Source organism: Chamaea fasciata, unplaced genomic scaffold (assembly GCF_029207755.1).
Source record: "Chamaea fasciata isolate MVZ Bird 193981 ecotype frontalis unplaced genomic scaffold, bChaFas1.0.hap1 SCAF_5, whole genome shotgun sequence".
Taxonomy (NCBI): Eukaryota; Metazoa; Chordata; class Aves; order Passeriformes; family Sylviidae; genus Chamaea; species Chamaea fasciata.
Window position 1 is genome coordinate 61,498,514 of NW_027094090.1, and position 17,619 is coordinate 61,516,132.

General features: G+C 39.1%; 1 protein-coding gene across 1 annotated transcript in view; it reads left to right on the plus strand.

Moving 5' to 3' along the window:
• The window catches only part of RFX4 (regulatory factor X4), an 87,906-nt gene that overhangs the window by 14,870 nt on the left and 55,417 nt on the right, over window positions 1–17,619 (plus strand). The window contains exons 2-4 of the mRNA XM_066183978.1: window positions 4,442–4,528; window positions 11,264–11,324; window positions 17,340–17,463. Of these exons, the coding sequence (XP_066040075.1) occupies window positions 4,442–4,528; window positions 11,264–11,324; window positions 17,340–17,463 (272 nt within the window). The remainder of the gene's footprint in view (window positions 1–4,441; window positions 4,529–11,263; window positions 11,325–17,339; window positions 17,464–17,619) is intronic.

Here is a 17,619-nt window from a genome sequence, read left to right on the forward strand (position 1 = left end):
TTGAAACACCATGCAAAAAAATTATGCTGCTTGTTGAAAAGAAGTGGCTTGGTCGGGATAGGGTGAAGCTTCACAGGCTCTACCCAGTTTTGAAGACAGGTTCAGTGGAAACTTCTCTTGGTAAAGGTGTAGTGGGCACATGGAATGGAAGTGAAATACTCTGCTGCTTGAGTCTTGGTGTTCGGGATCAAAAAGAGAAGAGGAAAAATTAGGGCCAGAAATAGTTCCATAGATATTTTAAATTCATCTTTCAGCATTTAATTTGGAATTTTTTTTTTTTTTTTTTTTTTTTTTTTTTGTGGTGGTGGTGGTGTAGTAAATTATTCTGTCAGAGAATTTACACTGGAAAAATTATTGTAATTTGAATAATGACCTTCTTTCCCTCATGTAGGAATCCCGCAGCAGATAGAGTGTATTTATATTTAGTGGTATGGAGAATTAGATAACAAAAATTTTAAAGCTGAGGAACACAGTTCTGTCTTTCACTACGGTTCTCTCTCGACCTGTGTGAAATTAAATAGTTGCTATGATATTTGAAAATTAATCTTCAAGATGTCATTAAAAACATTATTTTCTTTCTTTGCGGGTAAGACTATGATAGCTTCTGTACTATGTCACAGTTATGAGTAAGTGACTATACTACATTTTACTACTGGCTGTTCCTAATCTGTTTTTTCGCTTTTTCACTAGTGCTGATCCTTGTTGTTTCAGTACAATTGAGGGTACAGTTTGCTGCAATTCCTGATAGGAAGGAGTCCTAGAGGGGAAGAGGAAATGCCTTAAGACTTGATACACTAAAAACACAGCGAGTAAAAATACAGCCTGTATTAGGATGTAGTTCCTTTTGTTCCCACAATAACTTCCCATTAGAAATTTGGGGGTTCTCATGTTGTGTTAATGATTCAACATTGTTATCAGGCCTGATGTGCTCTTCTGCTTAGTCACTGCCTGAACTCTCCACCATTCTGTGAGTTTTCCTGCTGTGAAATCTTGCCTGTGAAAACTTTGTAAGGTCTAAATGCAATAATTAAACTTTAATCACAAAAGAATTTCCATCCCACATGACTCAATGCATGTTTAGAACAGTGGTGTGATGTGGTTGGTGCCAGCCTTGGGATGGAACCACAGCTTGGAGACACCAGGGGTTCCCCATGGCCCTTTTCTTGCAGCCCTGCCTGGGACAGGCACACCCACGTGTCATGAGAACAAGAGCGCCCAACATGTAGAGGGCTCTACCCAGTGGGTTCCTTAGGCCTGGAACAAGATCTAATGCTATTAACTTTGAAAGAGCTTCTAAAAGTCAAACTAATTTTGACTTTTGACTTTGTTTTCTCTGCCTCTTTCTCCTTTTGTTTTATTTTGGGCAGGTGTTACCATGTCTGGGCTCCGTGGGCTCACGATGAGAATATTTAAAATTTTAGCAAAACTGTAGTTGTGTTTTTTCTTAATATCTGGAGACACTGTTATTAATATTGGGAATTTAAAGCCTTGTAAGAATGTTTTTCTTTATACAAACTGTGGAAAAATAGCTACTTATTAAATGAAGTTACATATTAGAATATTTATTAATTTATTTATACTTGCATAATTTGGTTTATGAGATAATACAACTTTTAAATAGTTAGTTGGTTTTATCACATTTTGACATCTGCCAAAATAATTTGATAAATTTGCCACAAGCTCCCTGATATTTTTGCTCAAAAGAGTTAGTTTTCTTCATTCTTTGCTGCCAGACAGGTCATGTATCTCTTCAGGCCTGAAGAATTTCTATCAGCTATTTAAATGCAAGGCCACAAAGAGAAAGCCAGACTCAGGCTGCAGCAGGCTGAGCCGGGGTGATTCAGGACCAAAGGAGCTGCAGCACATAATTAAACAGTAACTGCACCCTGCTCCAGGCTTTATGTGTGGCAGTGTAAACTGGCTGCTTTTCCCGTCAGAAAGGGGAATGTGCGGTTATCCGAGACACTGCGCGAACAAGGGCGATGAAAATGGTTATTGAGTGACGCTTTAAAAGTTGGAGTTTTTTTCTACTACTTAGGCAGGGAATTTGCCTAAAGATGGCTGCTGCCAGTTCCCTGCTGCCGAGGGAAGAGGATGCATCCCAGCTTCCCAGCTCTCAGTGCCGGCAGGAAAAGAAAGGGCAGAGCTGGGCATCGGTCTCCCCTTGGCGCTAATGGCAGCCGCCTTTGCTTGTACTCCCTGCAGCTGGGCTCAGAGCCAAGGGAATTATATACAGCCATGGCTGTGTGCTGAAAGGAGGAGGAGGATGTAGGGTAATCTTTCCCAGGGCTTCTTGCACCTCTCTCTGATGTTGCCCTCGGCAGAAACTTTCTCTTCACCTGTAAGACAGCTCTCAGTGCTAAAACGGGACTGGAGAGCTCATTTTTAGGGCAGTTAAAGAAATCTGGCACAAAGCAGCCATATCCTTCTCTTGGCCCTTAGACAAGGAGGTGATACATCCCCACCCCATGCAGCTGAGCAGCACAAGCAGGAAAAGCCTCCGAATTGGAGTCACCACCGGCTTGTCGGTTTGTAACTGAGCGGGGGCTGATCTCACAGCACGGGCCCTGCTGGCAGGTTTTACATCGTGGTGTCAGCAGCCTTACAGTGATTTTTAAACAAGGCTGTGTTGAATTTGATGGGAGGAGAAATATCCTTTAAAAATCTACTGCCAACAAGTGGGGTTTTTGATTGTTTTCAGAGAAGTACCTCAAAGGAGCAGGCTGTGTGGCTGTGAGGCTTCTTAGGCACAAGTGTGATGATGATTGAGGAAGATGCACACAGGAACGTACTTATATTGATGAAGACAGCACTGCAGCATGTTCCTACTGTGAATACGTGGGGAGGAGAATAGTCTGGAGCTGCCACAACACTGCCTGAAAACCACAAGCACACCAAGCAACGGTACCTGGAGTCTTGTGGCAGGGCCTGCGAATCAGCTCTGGAGGGCTCTCAGCACATCCTTTCTGAGGTTCTGCATAGGTGCCTTTGCCCTTTTGTTCACATGGCAGTGGAGGGGCTGTGTACAGAGGAATATGCACAAGTTTAGGCAGCTGCCTCGGTCTAAAAAGCGTTTTTCCTGCAGGATGTATTTGGCCATGACTATTCGTTTGTTTATTGGCATCTAGTGCTGAAGTGAAGTCAAACCAACTTTTATCCTCTATAAACCAGAGGGGTACCTTTCCCAAGACACTGGGTTCCTGCTTTCCCTTCAAGCCTGCTGCTTGAAGGGCTTTTGCCCTTTGTGATGGGCTTTTGCTGGCTGGCAGACTTAGCCTGGTGTCTGGTGGGGGGGGCTTATGGAAAGGAATCTGGAGCCATTTCCATGTCTTTGAAGGTGTTTCTGGCTCTGGCAGTTTGCTGACAGCAAGGCCTGTTTCCCCTTATTTCTTGTGCATCTCTTCACTCAGTGGGGTTGTTTCCTGTTGTAACTTGCAGAGCTGCCTTGCAACCTTCCCATCTATCCCTTCCTTTTCTTGCTTTGACCACAGGGAGCTCTCTGATCATAAACTCATTTCTGCACATGTTCACGCCCTTGAAAAATAGTCTTATGGAGGACGTCAGTTTATTGTAGCAATACCCAGGGATTTAGGCAAACTCAAGAACTCATATTTCATACTTTGTCCAAGGAAACACATAAGAAGGTGTAACTTTTGCCCTGAAGACCTGTAACAGTATATTCTGCTGAGCCTGATGCATCCTCTAAAGTCATCAGGGGATGTAAGTTATAGTTTCCAGAGGAACAGGGGATTCAAATCAATGTAATGCTGTAGGTAACTCATCTGACTGGCGGGAATGAATTGAAAACCAGGGAGGAACAGGAGTGGTTGCATTTGCACTGTGGGGTGACAAAGGTTTGAGCAGCTCAGTGGCTGCTGACTTGCTACGTTAGACTTGTACCAGTGAGGAAAAGATCTCAGTAGTGCCTGGGACTCCACCAGTATGAACGAGATTGTAGGACTGGGCTTCACAGCACTGTTTGATCCTCGATTTAACCAAAATTCACATGAATGATTGATTTTATACCCATTAAGATTTCTTCCAAAACCAGCGGGAATACTCGAGGATGTAAGCCTTTGCCAGACTAAGACTTGGAAACTAGTGCAATTTCCATGTTTCACTTGATTTTTATGTTTTAATGTATCGTGTGATGAGGGACAGAATACCCTGAGGACCTTTGTTTTGTACACAGACGTGTTTCAGCCTCTGTAGTTTAAAAGCAATGCCCCCCCACAAAATGAAACAAGAAAGCAACAGTTAAGTTGGAAAGCAAGGAAGGATTTTCTTGCTAAATATCCTCAGACCAAGCACATTTTAATAGAAATGTGAAAGATCACTATCTGTTGATTGCTGGCACTTTAGATTTATCTGTTGCAAGTTTATATTTTATGCAAAGGCAAACAAACAAAAAGGTTTGTGGGTTTTTTGGTTTTTTTTGCAGAGAGTTGGATTGAACGATGTCTCAATGAAAGTGAAAACAAACGTTATTCCAGTCACACCTCTCTGGGGAACGTTTCTAACGATGAAAGTAAGTAACTTGTCATTCATTTAAAGTGAGTGTGAACATGTCCAAGTGCTCATTTCCTGCTGTGTATGTTGCTACAGCTCGATTAAATTTTTAGTACTGTGTATCTTAGAGTCAACTCACTTGACATATTCAATAGTTTTTCAAATTTTTTTTCTGGAATATTTAATTTTTTTTAAAGGAAATAATACTGTTTTTTGGTTAAAACAATCAGAAGAATTTGTGTGTCACTGAGTAAAGTTTGGATGACCACTAAAATGTGCTGTTAGTATCAGCTTAGAAGAAAAACCACCTGTTTTGCTTTTCACTGGCGAACACCATGTGGTCAAACATAGGAAAAATGTGCTGTTTTCCAACACTACTATATCAAAACATAAATGAAAAAAAAACTTTCCTAAAGAATTAAACAATCATGAGATTAAAAAATCACTTACTCATGATATTGCTTTCTTTTTTAGTGAAAGAGAGAAAACAATTATTAATCTGATTTTAAAATAACTTTTTTTTTCTTTTCTAGTGATAGTAATTTTAGAGCTTGATTTTTAACAATAGCAGGAAATCAAAATGACTTCAAAGTAGATTAAAATAATGAACTTGTTTATTTTTTAAATTTCAAGACAATTTCTAGCTTACCATTTAGTTTTCCCTGTTTATGCAATTTCTGTTCTGCTTAATTTGGCTAAAGCAAAATATTCTTTGTGCTACTTTTCCTCTCAGGACTTCATATATTCACATTACAAGACATTAATGCAGATTGAATTCTTTAATTCAGTAACTAGTAATTTACATTTCATAAATATGTGTTTAGAAACTGTATTTTAAATAACTTCAATGCTGCAATTCCCTTTTACATTTTTTCCACTTTAAGAGAATTATTTATTTTGACGTCACGGTAAAATTACATGCCTTGTAGCACAATGTTGTAATGGATCAAGAAATTTGCTGTATTGGGGTCTTACTCTCATTTGTCTAAGGATATATTTTGAGGGAATATTTCTGAAGGAGAAGGAAGATGTTAGTAGAAAATGATATTTATTCATGACTCCCAAGCTAAGAACAGTGGACAAGAACCTTTAAAGATAGACAACAAAACTGGGAGAGGGCTTTTCTGTTTTTAAAAAATAAGGAATAGAAATTAATTTATCTTTAAAAAATTGTAGTGGATTGTAGTGAAAATACAAACAACAGCTTGTTAATTTGAATTTCATGAGAACCTGTGAGATATATAAAGTTCATCTCACTCTGACGCTACTGAGAAAGTGATGGAAGAAGTCTGTAATGAATGAGATGTGTCTTCAGACTCTTAATAGGGTCAGAATTCAGGATTGCTAAATGTGCTTTAAATATGAGCGTGAGGAACTTCCACGTAGCTGGGGCTAGTAAAATGAGGACCTGTGGGGTTAATAGGAGCAGGTGTTTCAGACAGTGGCATTGAGGAGATGGGATGGTGGCTCATTCTGTTTTCTGGTTCTGGAATTAAGGGCCAAGGAATGATAATGAAAGGCAGTGAATTTAGAACGGATAAAACAAATACATAAATGAATTTGTTCCACTATTCGTGTGCAGAAGACATTGTCACAGCATATAATGGAAACCCAAATGAGAGGCAGAGCTGATTTTATCTAGCTTCCTTCTTAATAGCCAGTTCTTCCAGATGCTTCCTTTGCACAGATTACCAGCATTTCTGCAGTGCAGATAAGAGAATTAATCCACCTGAAAAGTCATCCCTGTTCTGAGGGGGAGGTGAGGGAGGGGAGAAGGTGAAGAGCAAGAAGCAGGAAAGCAAAATAAGCCACCGCAATAACCTGTGAAATCCAGAGCAAACTAGAAGTTTCACTGTAGAAATCATTGTCCTCCATGCTCCTTTCTAGACTTCCAGTTCTTTCTAACATTTTTCTATTACTTCCCAAACACCAATGAAGAAATTTCCAAACCACTGTGTCATTCTCTGTCCAGCCTCTGTCATACAGTTACAAACAAAGCAGGAGGCAAAATGTTTTGAGAAAACCCACATAAGCCTATTTGAATTCTTCAGAACGGTGATCAAATTGCTGTTGTCAGTATAGGTCCAATTTTCATCTGCAACCAAAAAAAAAGTTTAATCCACCTTCCTCTTGACTAGCTTTTTGTCTCTACATACATGAGATAGCTGTTGGCTGAACTACCAGAGAAAATGTGGGTCTGGTTTTCAGTTGGGGTGAGCTTTTTTTTGGTCTTGGCTCTACTGAAGATTATGAGAACTTGTGCTGTGAACCGATAAAGTTCTTACTGGGCATAATGCTTGCTCTTGTGACCATTTTTTTTCCTGGATGATTTTAGAGTTCATAGGGTTTTAGGACAGGAATAGTAGTTTTGTTGGTCTCCTTTTCTACAGCTGCAGTATGCTACAGAGCCACACTTGAGGCCACAGGGGTCCTTTGCAATCTTCCATTCTTACCCAGCTATCCTCTTGAACTTGCATTACACTGGGAAAGGAAGTAATGACTCATGTGCACGGATTCACATCATCTCTGTGCTTCCTGGGGTGCTTCTTACCCTTTTGGAACATTTTATGACCTCTTCCAAACCACAACTTTTACATTCTGAGATAAAAATTATCACTAAATTTTATTTCACTTTCCAGCTTTTAAAACGTTTTTCCTGCTGCCACTTCCACATTCCATGTTAGTCGAAAGATTCACAGGAAAAGGGAATGGTACAACCTTGTAGCCAATAATTAAAAAAACCAACTCTGTAACATTTTCTGAGTACTGTGCATTGAACCATATTATCCAAATTGAAATAGAGGTCTGGAAGAACACAAATACACATTTACGAAAGTTTCAACTTCTGTTTCCTGGGGAAGGAGTCATGATGTTTCTTGATGAAGTGGAAGGCTTGCTTGTCCAAATTTTCACGCTTGTTTGGAAATGTGAATGTGTAGACTTCCTATGAAATAAAAGAACATATTCAGACTACTTTTTGTGCTTCAAAAGTGGTGCTCAAAATCCATGTTCATACTGGCTGTAATGGACTTACCCAGCAGCTTTGTTTTTTGTTTGAACTAAACCTCTTATTCTTCAATTTAAAAAAAATGTTTAAAAAAGAGCTACTTGTTTTCACTGAAACTTTCCCTGGAGAAAATTCTTTCTTTTTCAGTCATACCTACTCAGTGAGAATTATGCCCCCATGTTTCTCAGAGGATTTTAAAAAAATTCCACTGTTCTAAAAGGATGGAATACATGCTAATGAGCCTGAATCTCATTTATGGCTACATGTAAGTAAGAGACAAGGTAGCTTTGTACTATAATTTAATTTTGGCTAAGGCCTAGTCACTTCTGAGAACAGTCAGAATCTGACCTGCAGGAGGTACCGAGGAAGAGGATATTCTTCTGAAAAATGTGCAGCTACCTGAACTAAGGGATGGATTTTATCTATATAAAGACACTTACAGCATGTTAGCTCCTCAGTGCTTTTGAGTAACATGCAGACAGCACTGGAACATAGAGGGCTCTCCAAATACCTCCACAGTGGAAAGAAGAACTTAGCTCCATTTTAGTTATGATGAACAGACTAACACCAGCACTTTACAAAAAAGGTGTGTCTTTGCTTTGGGTTGTTCCACTCTCTGTGTTGAAGGCAGCGGGCTCAAAGCTGCTGAGCACAGCTCCTGTTGTCTCCGTGTCTTGCACCAAGAAGTAAGAAATCCCTCAAGCTGTACCTAGAATCAGACAGCAAATATTAGAGGATACCACTGAGAGCTCTGGGAAGATACAAACATGCACAAGATACAAACTGGACTCTACTTGAGTGACTTTGAAACAAAATTTTGGAAGTAAGATGGAGCGGGTAGCAGAGAAACTTCCATGGAGTTTGGGACAAAAGGATTTTCTGATATCTCTGGGAGCCAACAAATACTGTTTTTTTCTAAAACATTGTTAATTCTAGGTTTTATGATGTTTGAATGTGCCTTCTCTGCTGAGAGTTTCACTTGCAGTTGTCTAAGATATTATCTGCATTCAGTTTGGGATGAATACCAGGTTTTCCACCTAACCAGGTACCTTGAAGACCTCTTTCCTTGGAATGCTGGTAGTCCTCCTACTAGCAGCAGAGTGAGCACGCTAGATGGTTTTCTCCCTGAGGTGCTGTGTGGGAACACCTGCAACTGTGAATTAGGAACAAGATTTTTCCTTGTGACTTCAAGCCCTTTTGGATTTGGCACAGTAGAATTGTCATGTCTCTTCTTTGACAGTGCCTCGAAGCAGGACTTCTTTTCAGTGGCTTTATTTACTTTTCCTACAAAATAGGTCGGATTTTAAAAGTACTGAATTTTAAAAGGTATGGCTTTATTTTAATCTACAGTGTTGTTTTGATTTGAATTGATAAAATGACAGGCCAAAAAGTAAAAAATGCTTTTTTCCCTTTCCTCTTTCATTCTAGACAAAGCGATCTGCTCTCAGACCTGAGTCAAGAGTTAAATATTCTCTACTTGATATGGACACCATTAGGTGCCCTGCTGCCAGCTAAAATATAAAGTGTAGGGATATTTAACATTTTCTGCTAGTCAATTATCTGATGAGATTATATTGTTAAAATAGACAAGGTAGAATTAAGAGCTTGTACATGTAATACTGAAAATCTGCATTTCTAGGTCCCATCTATTCCCGTACCATCTGCAATGCTTTCCATCTTTTCAATAGAAAAAGTGAAAGTTTGGCTGGCAGTTGATGCATTGGCACAGAGCAAAGTTGCACTATTTTCTTGTACAGGGATTTGATTTTGGGGTGACAAGCGCTAACTCTGAAAAATTTAGCTTTGTTGAAAATCCAGTTGTTCAATGGAAATTAATGCTTAAAGAAATTTTCCGAGTTACAGTTGAAGTTCGTCCTTCTCCTTTTTGGTTTTAAGGGACAGTTATGGGAGGATGCTGAGGAGTTTTGAAGGATCCCCAGGAAACAAAGATATCTGAGGAAGGAGACATAAATTGCAGTTTATGGCCTAATTGTCAGTTTGTGTTGTTAAAACAATTCCTTAGGTGGGAGGAGCAGAGTAGGGCTGGCGTGAAGTGTGTCTGAGCGCAGGTCAGGTGCAGCACCGGCTCACAGGAGCTCGCTCTTGATGGAAGTGAAAAACAGCCGCGGGGGGGAACGGAAGGGGTGTAGAGAAATTGTGTGACTTCCATATTGACTTGATGTTTGATGTCTGCCACGTATCCAGAGGGGAATTCAGCCACGCTGGCACAGGTGGAAGCCGTGCCGTGACAGGTCCTTGTGCGGGCGGGGCGGCAGCCACGGCCGCTCGGCATTCAGGCTCCGTGTGCTGCACGCCGGCCGCCTGCTTAGGAAAAACAAACGAAACCCACAATTTAGAAGCGATTTGAGATGTGTGTGTTGGTCCTGTGCGCTGAATAAAAGCGGGCCCTGAAAGGCAGGGAGGGAGTGTGCGGCCCAATAATTAGAGGCCCATTGTCATGCAGATGCAGGAGGGGGGCTGCGCTGGGGGTCCGCGGGGAGCAGCGGGATGGGATTTCCTGGCGCTCAGGGGAGCGGCCGCAGGATAAAGGAGGTTCGGCTGGCACAGCTTCCGTGGGTAAGGCAAGAAATCCTGGGGGACGAGGGCTGCACGCAGAGCCGTCCAAGCTGGGACGCGTTATTTGTTATTTATTTGTGTGCGTGGGTTCCCGGGACGGCACAAAAGGCCTCCCAAGAGGGTCTGATGTTCAGAGGAGATAGCCCGGCTCCCGTAAGATCCAGAATTCTAAAGGCTCGCTTAAATAACTTCTGAAAGTTAATTACATGGAGCAATGCGACTTGCAGCGTGGTGTACAGGTTTACCTCATTGTTTAGGTATCAAAGCCATCTATGCTGAATGCTTTCAGCGGGGACAAAGCTGTTAAAATCTCAAAATGTGTTGGATACAACACTGTTTCCCAAAGAATACCCTTCTGGAGCTGCTGACCGTGCTCCACTCAGCTTTCACCCAGGAATGTTCCATATGTTTAACAAAACACGATTTAGTTGGAATTATTCTATAGGTATTTCTAAATTGTTTCAAAAGAATAAATGCAAACTAGAAAGAATCTAATATTTGAAGTTTTATTCTAATTACCTTTTTCTTTATCCATCTTTTATCGAAATTTTTGGAAAGTCAGCAAATCAGAGTTGCATTGGAAGTAGCTAATGGGGAAAATGGTCAGAGAAATCACCTGAAAAGGAATAAAGTATATTACAGGATATACACTTCTTCTCATTCAGAATTAATCTCTGTAAATTTACAAACATCTAATATTTACCTTATGGTAGGATCAAACAATGGGTGCACCCCATTATTTTAAAAGCCTTATCCAATATAAAACTTCTGGAAGGCAACAGTTGCCTTTTAGCGAGTGAAACTGTTTACATGTTCTGGCATGCTGGAAAAGATCTAAAAGTTGCTCTTTTTCTATATTAATTTATCCTTTTTAGTGTCAATAGTCCTAGGCACCATTCTGCTCCTGCTATCAGTGAGATTTGCAGGGTTTAGTGCCTTAAGCAGTGTCTACAGATGGTAGTTTAGGGAACATATTTCCATATTTACCAACATTTCCAAAATTTTGAGAAAGCTTTGGCACTTGAGCACATTTAATTTTTTTAAAAAAATATTTTAATTAGTTTTAAAAAATCTTACCATTCAAAATCATTTCTTTTTATAAAACAGTTTATGAATTCCTGAGCAATTCCTGATGAAATTACATAGCTCTTTTTGTTTGTTTCTTAACAGATGAGGAAAAAGAAAATAATAGAGCATCAAAACCGCATTCAACTCCAGCTACACTGCAATGGTAAGATGCCTTTTAAAAAAATCAAGGAAACCTATTAGCATTTTTTTTCTTATATGTGTTCCAGATGAGGGAATAGACTCTTGGCCACCTTAGAGTTCTAAAGATACTTTCACTGTAAGTGTTTAATGTGCCCGTTTGTACCCTGTACAGCATTTCTCAACAAAGGTCTCACAGGGTTTGTTTGAACAGAGGAAACTTCTGATACAATTTAGAAAATCTACTTAACATATTTATTTGCCACCGTGCCAGCTGATTGTTTTTGGTTTGTCATCATTGTTACATTTACTACAAAAATAAAACTGGTACTGAGGGTTTTCTTTTTCAAGACTCACATTTGTTTCCGTGTCTGATGAAGGTCATCCTTACCAACTGTTTTACTGACACGAGATCTCTGTAATTTAGTGTAGAAGACAAAAAGAAAGAGTTTGAGGTTTGATTAATTTATCAAAATCCCCTTGCTAAGTTAGCGAGGAGAAAAAAAAGGAAGGGTAATTAGAAAGAGAGAGAGGATAGTTTGATGGTTATTCTACAGTGCTATAAAAAATAAACAAGTGCTGTTCCCTGTGATTTGCAGCAGTGTTAGCAGTGTTCCAGTCTGCATGTTCTGTAATGTGTTCCTATAATTCTGACATCCTTTGCTGTAAGTCATCTCTTAGATTTTTGTTGACTTTTGCCTCAGTTAAGGTTTTTAATTCGTCTTTAGATTTCTTAATACTGTAAGTGATCAAGTATCTTTCGAGAGTTTCCGTGTATCTGGCAGAAGACAGCTGTTACAGCAAAGCCTCTGAGCACACTTATCTGAAATCCCATAGTTTTTAGCTTGTCTTAAGCCTTTTTAAAGAAAGGCCTTTACTTTATCCATAAGTACCTGAAGTACTTCTTGTACTTTCTGGATGAAAACATAAGATTATTGGTAAAAAAATGTGACTTTTTAAAAGTAAAATGTTAGCAAACTTCTTTCTCTGCTTCTGTCAGTCTTTTGGGAGATTTCACTGAAAAAAAAAAAAACAGAAGAAAATTCATTCAGTGTGTTTTACTCCATTTTTTCTGCCTGTGAAATGACATGATTCTGTGAAATATACATAAAAATTATTTGGGTTATTTCTTCTATATTTGATTTTTAAAGTTGATTGGTGAGGTTTTTAGACCAAAAAAAATGACCTGGTTTTGAATAGGTTGCTGCCGGTATTCAGAAACTTACATACACTTTCAGTGCAAATAATGAGATGGGCAAATATAAATAAAGGCATTTAGTTTGGAGCTATTGTTTCTTTGAACCTATTTGTATCACGAAAGTCCTGTTTTTCAGAAGTTCAAGAAAAGTGAATGACTTTTCCTTAACAGACACTCAAGAAAGGGAGTAACTACAGATAGAGGGAAAATTATTAAAATAATAATGAAACGTCATAGTGGTATTTTATTATTTTTCATGATTCATTCCCACAGCTTCAATGCAGTTCAAACAGGATAATAAAGAACTATCTAGCTAGAATAAAATAGCAAGTAGGTCTCACCAGTCCCAGATTCAGAGCAGTGTTTATTTTGCAGTGAAGTCAGTTAAGAGCCTTTTCCACGGATCAAATAATGTCGTGGCCAAGAAGCCAGCATTAATTAGAGCATCCAGCGATACTGATCCCAACAGAAAACATGCAAATACAGTAAACAGTCTTTTTTTGCCAAATGCTTTCAAGCTTCATCAGTCATAAAGGTTAGTAAATCCCTAAACTCCTGGGATATTGAGCCCTGCTGGAATGTAGTGTGCACACTAATGCTCATTCAGCAGTGTTTGCAGTAGAATCCTAGAATTTTGGTTCTGAAAAGGCTGCTCCCAACTTCTTCCCTTCTCTCTTACAAGTGTACTAGTTTTCTAGCTGTCTGTTTTATTATGTTTCTTACACGTTGTGGTAGGTCAAATATTCTTCCCTTTGAGTTCTGTGGAGCATTTGCAATTTCCTCCATTCACCTTCCACCCCAAGTGCCATGAGTTAACAGAATGCAGTTTCACGTTTAAACTCTTCAGCTGGTGTCAAATTGAATTATACAGTTGGCTGAATTTATCAACAGGCATGTAGGTAAACGGTTTCCCAGCTTACTAGTCATACCTACAGAACAGTTTTCTGGTAGTTTCTGTATGTTTTTCAACGTATGTGCTGCAGCTTTGAATTGGTATTTCCTGGAGAAATTGATATACTAAATAAAATGAGAAGCTCAAAAGTTAGGGTCAAACTGCTAAAGTAGCAAGCTTATTTTGAGTGAAGATGTGCAGTTTCCAGTGTTCTGGAAAGTCAGACATTAGTGTTGGGTTATTTGTACTGCAGTAGCATCCAGGAACGCAGGGGTTGGTAAACTGTTGTGATCAGCACTGTAGGATTGCTGCACAGAGAACTTCCCGGAGGAAATTCTTTACATGTTGGACATGGCTTTATATGTTAGACAGTTTTGCTTGCTCAGGTGTGGTAGTTAAACTTCAGCCAACAAGTAAGTGCCACACAGCTGCTCACTCCTTCCCCTTCCCTGCTCTCATTGGGATGGGGAGGAGAGTTGGAAAAAGGTAAAATCCACAGGCTGAGATAAGGGCAGATGAATAATTAAAGTAAAATAAGATAATAATAGTAGTAGTGTTAATGAAAAGGTAAAAGAGTAATAAAACCCAGGAAAGAACAAGTGATGCACAGTGCAGCTGCTCACCACCCGCTGACCAAGGCCCAGCCTATCCCTGAGCAGTGATGGGCACCTCACAGCCAACCCAGACTATTTACTGGGTATGATGTCCTGTGGTATGGAATATTCCTTTGGCCTGTTTGGGTCAGCTGCTCTGGTTGTGGGCACCACCAGCTTCTTGTGCAGCTCCTCTCTGGCACAATGTGGGAGTCTGGAGAGTTCTTGACTTGGGGTAAGCACAACTTAGCAACACCTGAAAATGTTATCAACATTATTCTCATACTAAACCCAAAACACAGCACAGTGCCAGCCACTAGGAAAAAAAAACCTCCTTCCCAGACGAAAGCAGAGCATCAGGCCTCACGCCAAGTATTTGCACACTCAGGGAAGACTAAAAAATGTATCTGAGTGTTCCTTGGGCAAGCATGGGTCGTGTCTTCTGGATTCAAGAGGTGGAATTGGTGGGGTGAATTATTGACCAGTTTTGAGGATACAGTGCCAAACTGCCCTTGTTCTAGCAAATGGAAGCCTCACAATTGTCTGCAGCATCTGGTGTTTGCCAGGTTGAAACTGGTCATGTTTTTATTGTTAGATGCTACAACCGTTTAGAGCAAGTGAAGGTGACAGTGTCCAAAAACAGAAACAGAGGAAATGTCAGGTGGTACAAAAAAGAGGAAGAAAGGAGTACAGAAAGCATAGCAAAGACATAAGGGAAATATGTACATTTTGCCACAGGGTTCATATTGCCATCAGCTTTATTAGTTATTCCTTGTCTGGAATCTTGCTGTAAAGAGCAAATTATATCAACCCCATGGGGAGATATCCTTAATGTTTGTGCCTTTCCAAAGCTGAAATGTGTTGAACATTTTAAATGTGGATGATGAAAAATAGCTGAAGAAGCCAAGAATCGTGTCTGGATGACTGTCAGCCTGGCTAAATTGCCTTTTTCTGGAAACAGGAATGATGCTTTTGTTTTGTTTCCTTGATGATACAAAATGAAGTGAAAGGCCTGGTAAATGTAGCTTTACTGCCAAATACATCATAATTGAGGAAACTGCCAAATACATCATAATTTGGGAAACTACACAAGCTTGAATGTAACTGTTAAGGCATGAATATAGCAATACCTGGTATTCTGTGCTTATCCCAAGTTCCTGTGCTCATTATCATCTGTAAAGCTACAGCTTGGCTCTAAAGTGTTCATGTTTATTTCAGTGGTGAACTGGTTGACCAAGGTGTTTATTTTACTTCATTTTGGGGTGTGTGTGTTTACTTCCCCAAACACAGAACTATTCGAAGTACAGACAACCTATCCCATGCAGTTTGCTGGCTTATAGTGTAGGTACTCTGAATAATAGCAGTATTGTGAAGCTGAAGTCAACAAAACTATTCTATTTTCTGCAACATTTATAAAAAGTCTTTAAAAAGAGGAGGGTAAAGCATAGCTAGGGAGTGGATTCTTCCCAGATTCGTACTTCCTTATATGTTGTTATAGTCCATCAAAATTAATCTATTCTAGAATCTTCTAAATGATTAACAGTGGTTACCATCACAGTTGTTCTGTGGTCTTGAGATATAAAAATAAATCTGTAACAACACTACGGCCATGAGTCTGGTATGGAAAAATCTCATTTAATCTAGAACTATGTAAGTGTATATGGAGGGAAGCAGTAATAGGGACAGATAAAATTGTCATTCCTGTCATTCCTGTGGAAGTATTAGGGGCTTTATTCCTATACTGTAGTGGTACAAAAGGTTTCAATGTGAACTACTGGATTTCACATGACTTTATTACAATACTATATAAAATGTTTATATATATATGTATATTTTATAACTGGTAATCATTTGCTAGGTAGGAGACTGCATTCATTATTTTTCTACAATACTGTAGAATGAACCTGGATTCAAAATATGATAAAGTTGTTAAATAAAAGACAGGAAAATAAAAGAAGTGGTGCAAGATGGGGTTTTGATCATTAAAAAAAAAGTTCAGGTATAATGGGGCATTGTTCAGTGTCAGACTAATGACTCTCTGTGAAAGAGAAGAGAAAAAGAGAAAAATTCATCAGATATGAAGAGAAATAATTAACTGCTTTTCTTTCTGTCCTGTCTTGGTCACGGAAGCTGACATTCCAATTAGCAGCTATAGTATACAAACGAACTCTCCAGGTTTTGAAAGGAGGTTTTGTTACAGCACTATGAAATTGAGGAAAGATGCCATGATGATATTTCTGTAGAAATCAGGGAAGAATAGATGTTGCCCATACAAACCAATTCCATTCATCTAGCCAGATATCTTATTAAAATAGTTTGCAATCACAAATGATCACAATAACTGAAATGGGAGGTAGGTAGGTCCTGAAAAAGGCAATGAAGGAGAGAAATAGGATATTTGGAAGGTTTTCTACAGCTATGAAATGGCAGGGGATATTTTGATGTATAACTGGAGTTTTTTGAGAATGCATATTTATTTTTCAATACAATTAAGAAGAAGTTACACCTAACTTCTTCCCTTACCCAGCAAGGCAGACAAGCACACGTGTGACTGTAGATGCTTATGACTGACACCATAAATGACAAGATTAATTATGGTTTAATGTTAAGTGTGTATGTAAATATCTCTTGAGCATTTTTGGGTCAGCAATCATAAAAATGGCATTTCAAAGGAATGTTTCTTCTAATCTACAGATTTATAATGAGACCAGTTTCAAGCTTTAAAGATGAAGCATATACCTGCTCATATATTTGACGTATAATTTAAGATTTTATAGTCGTATATTTCTAAAAGGTAGAAGAGGATGTTATTTCACTGGGGGTTTTTCAGCATTGTATTCAGATTGTGGTTTCTTTTTGTTTTTTCACTTTGCTCATAAACAATAGCAAGAAAATATTGCACAATAAGATTTTGTGGACACTTTTGAGTATTAGCAAATTACTTGCTTTTGCCACACCTGCTTCCTCAAGGTAAGCAATTTTGCAGCTGGACAGGTGTGAATAGAGTGTCAGAAACCAAAGGTGATGTGTTCTGTAAAGGAGAGAATGCTTCCCCTCAGCAAATATTTCTGGTTTCATAGTTGCACATGTATTTGTTCACTGCAGGATGCTATTAGGGTATAACAGATTGCTGGGAACTCACAGCCTGTGATTCTTGTAGCAAGTGTGAACCAAATGAAGCAAGTAAGTATTATGGGAATTAATTGGAAGGAGCACTTAGGAATAATAGCATACAAAATTTCATAGACAAGAGGAATCGGAACATATGGTCTTAAAAGGTGAAGTTTTTTGTACTGTTTACCATGCAGGACATCCAACATACTTGCAGTTCTCTCTGTTTGATATTTGCTTTTTAAGGCTGGAGGAGAACTATGAGATTGCAGAAGGTGTTTGCATTCCTCGAAGTGCTCTCTACATGCATTACTTGGACTTCTGTGAGAAAAATGACACACAACCTGTTAATGCTGCCAGCTTTGGGAAGGTAAGTCTAAACTGCAGTATGACACCTTAAAATGTCACCCGCTTCAGGTGAATTTGTATTATTGAAAATAATTGAATCTTTTACTGTTAGAGCCAGAAGTGTATGAATGAAATCTCTTGTGTATTCAAGTTATTGGACAAAGGCTAAGTTTATAAA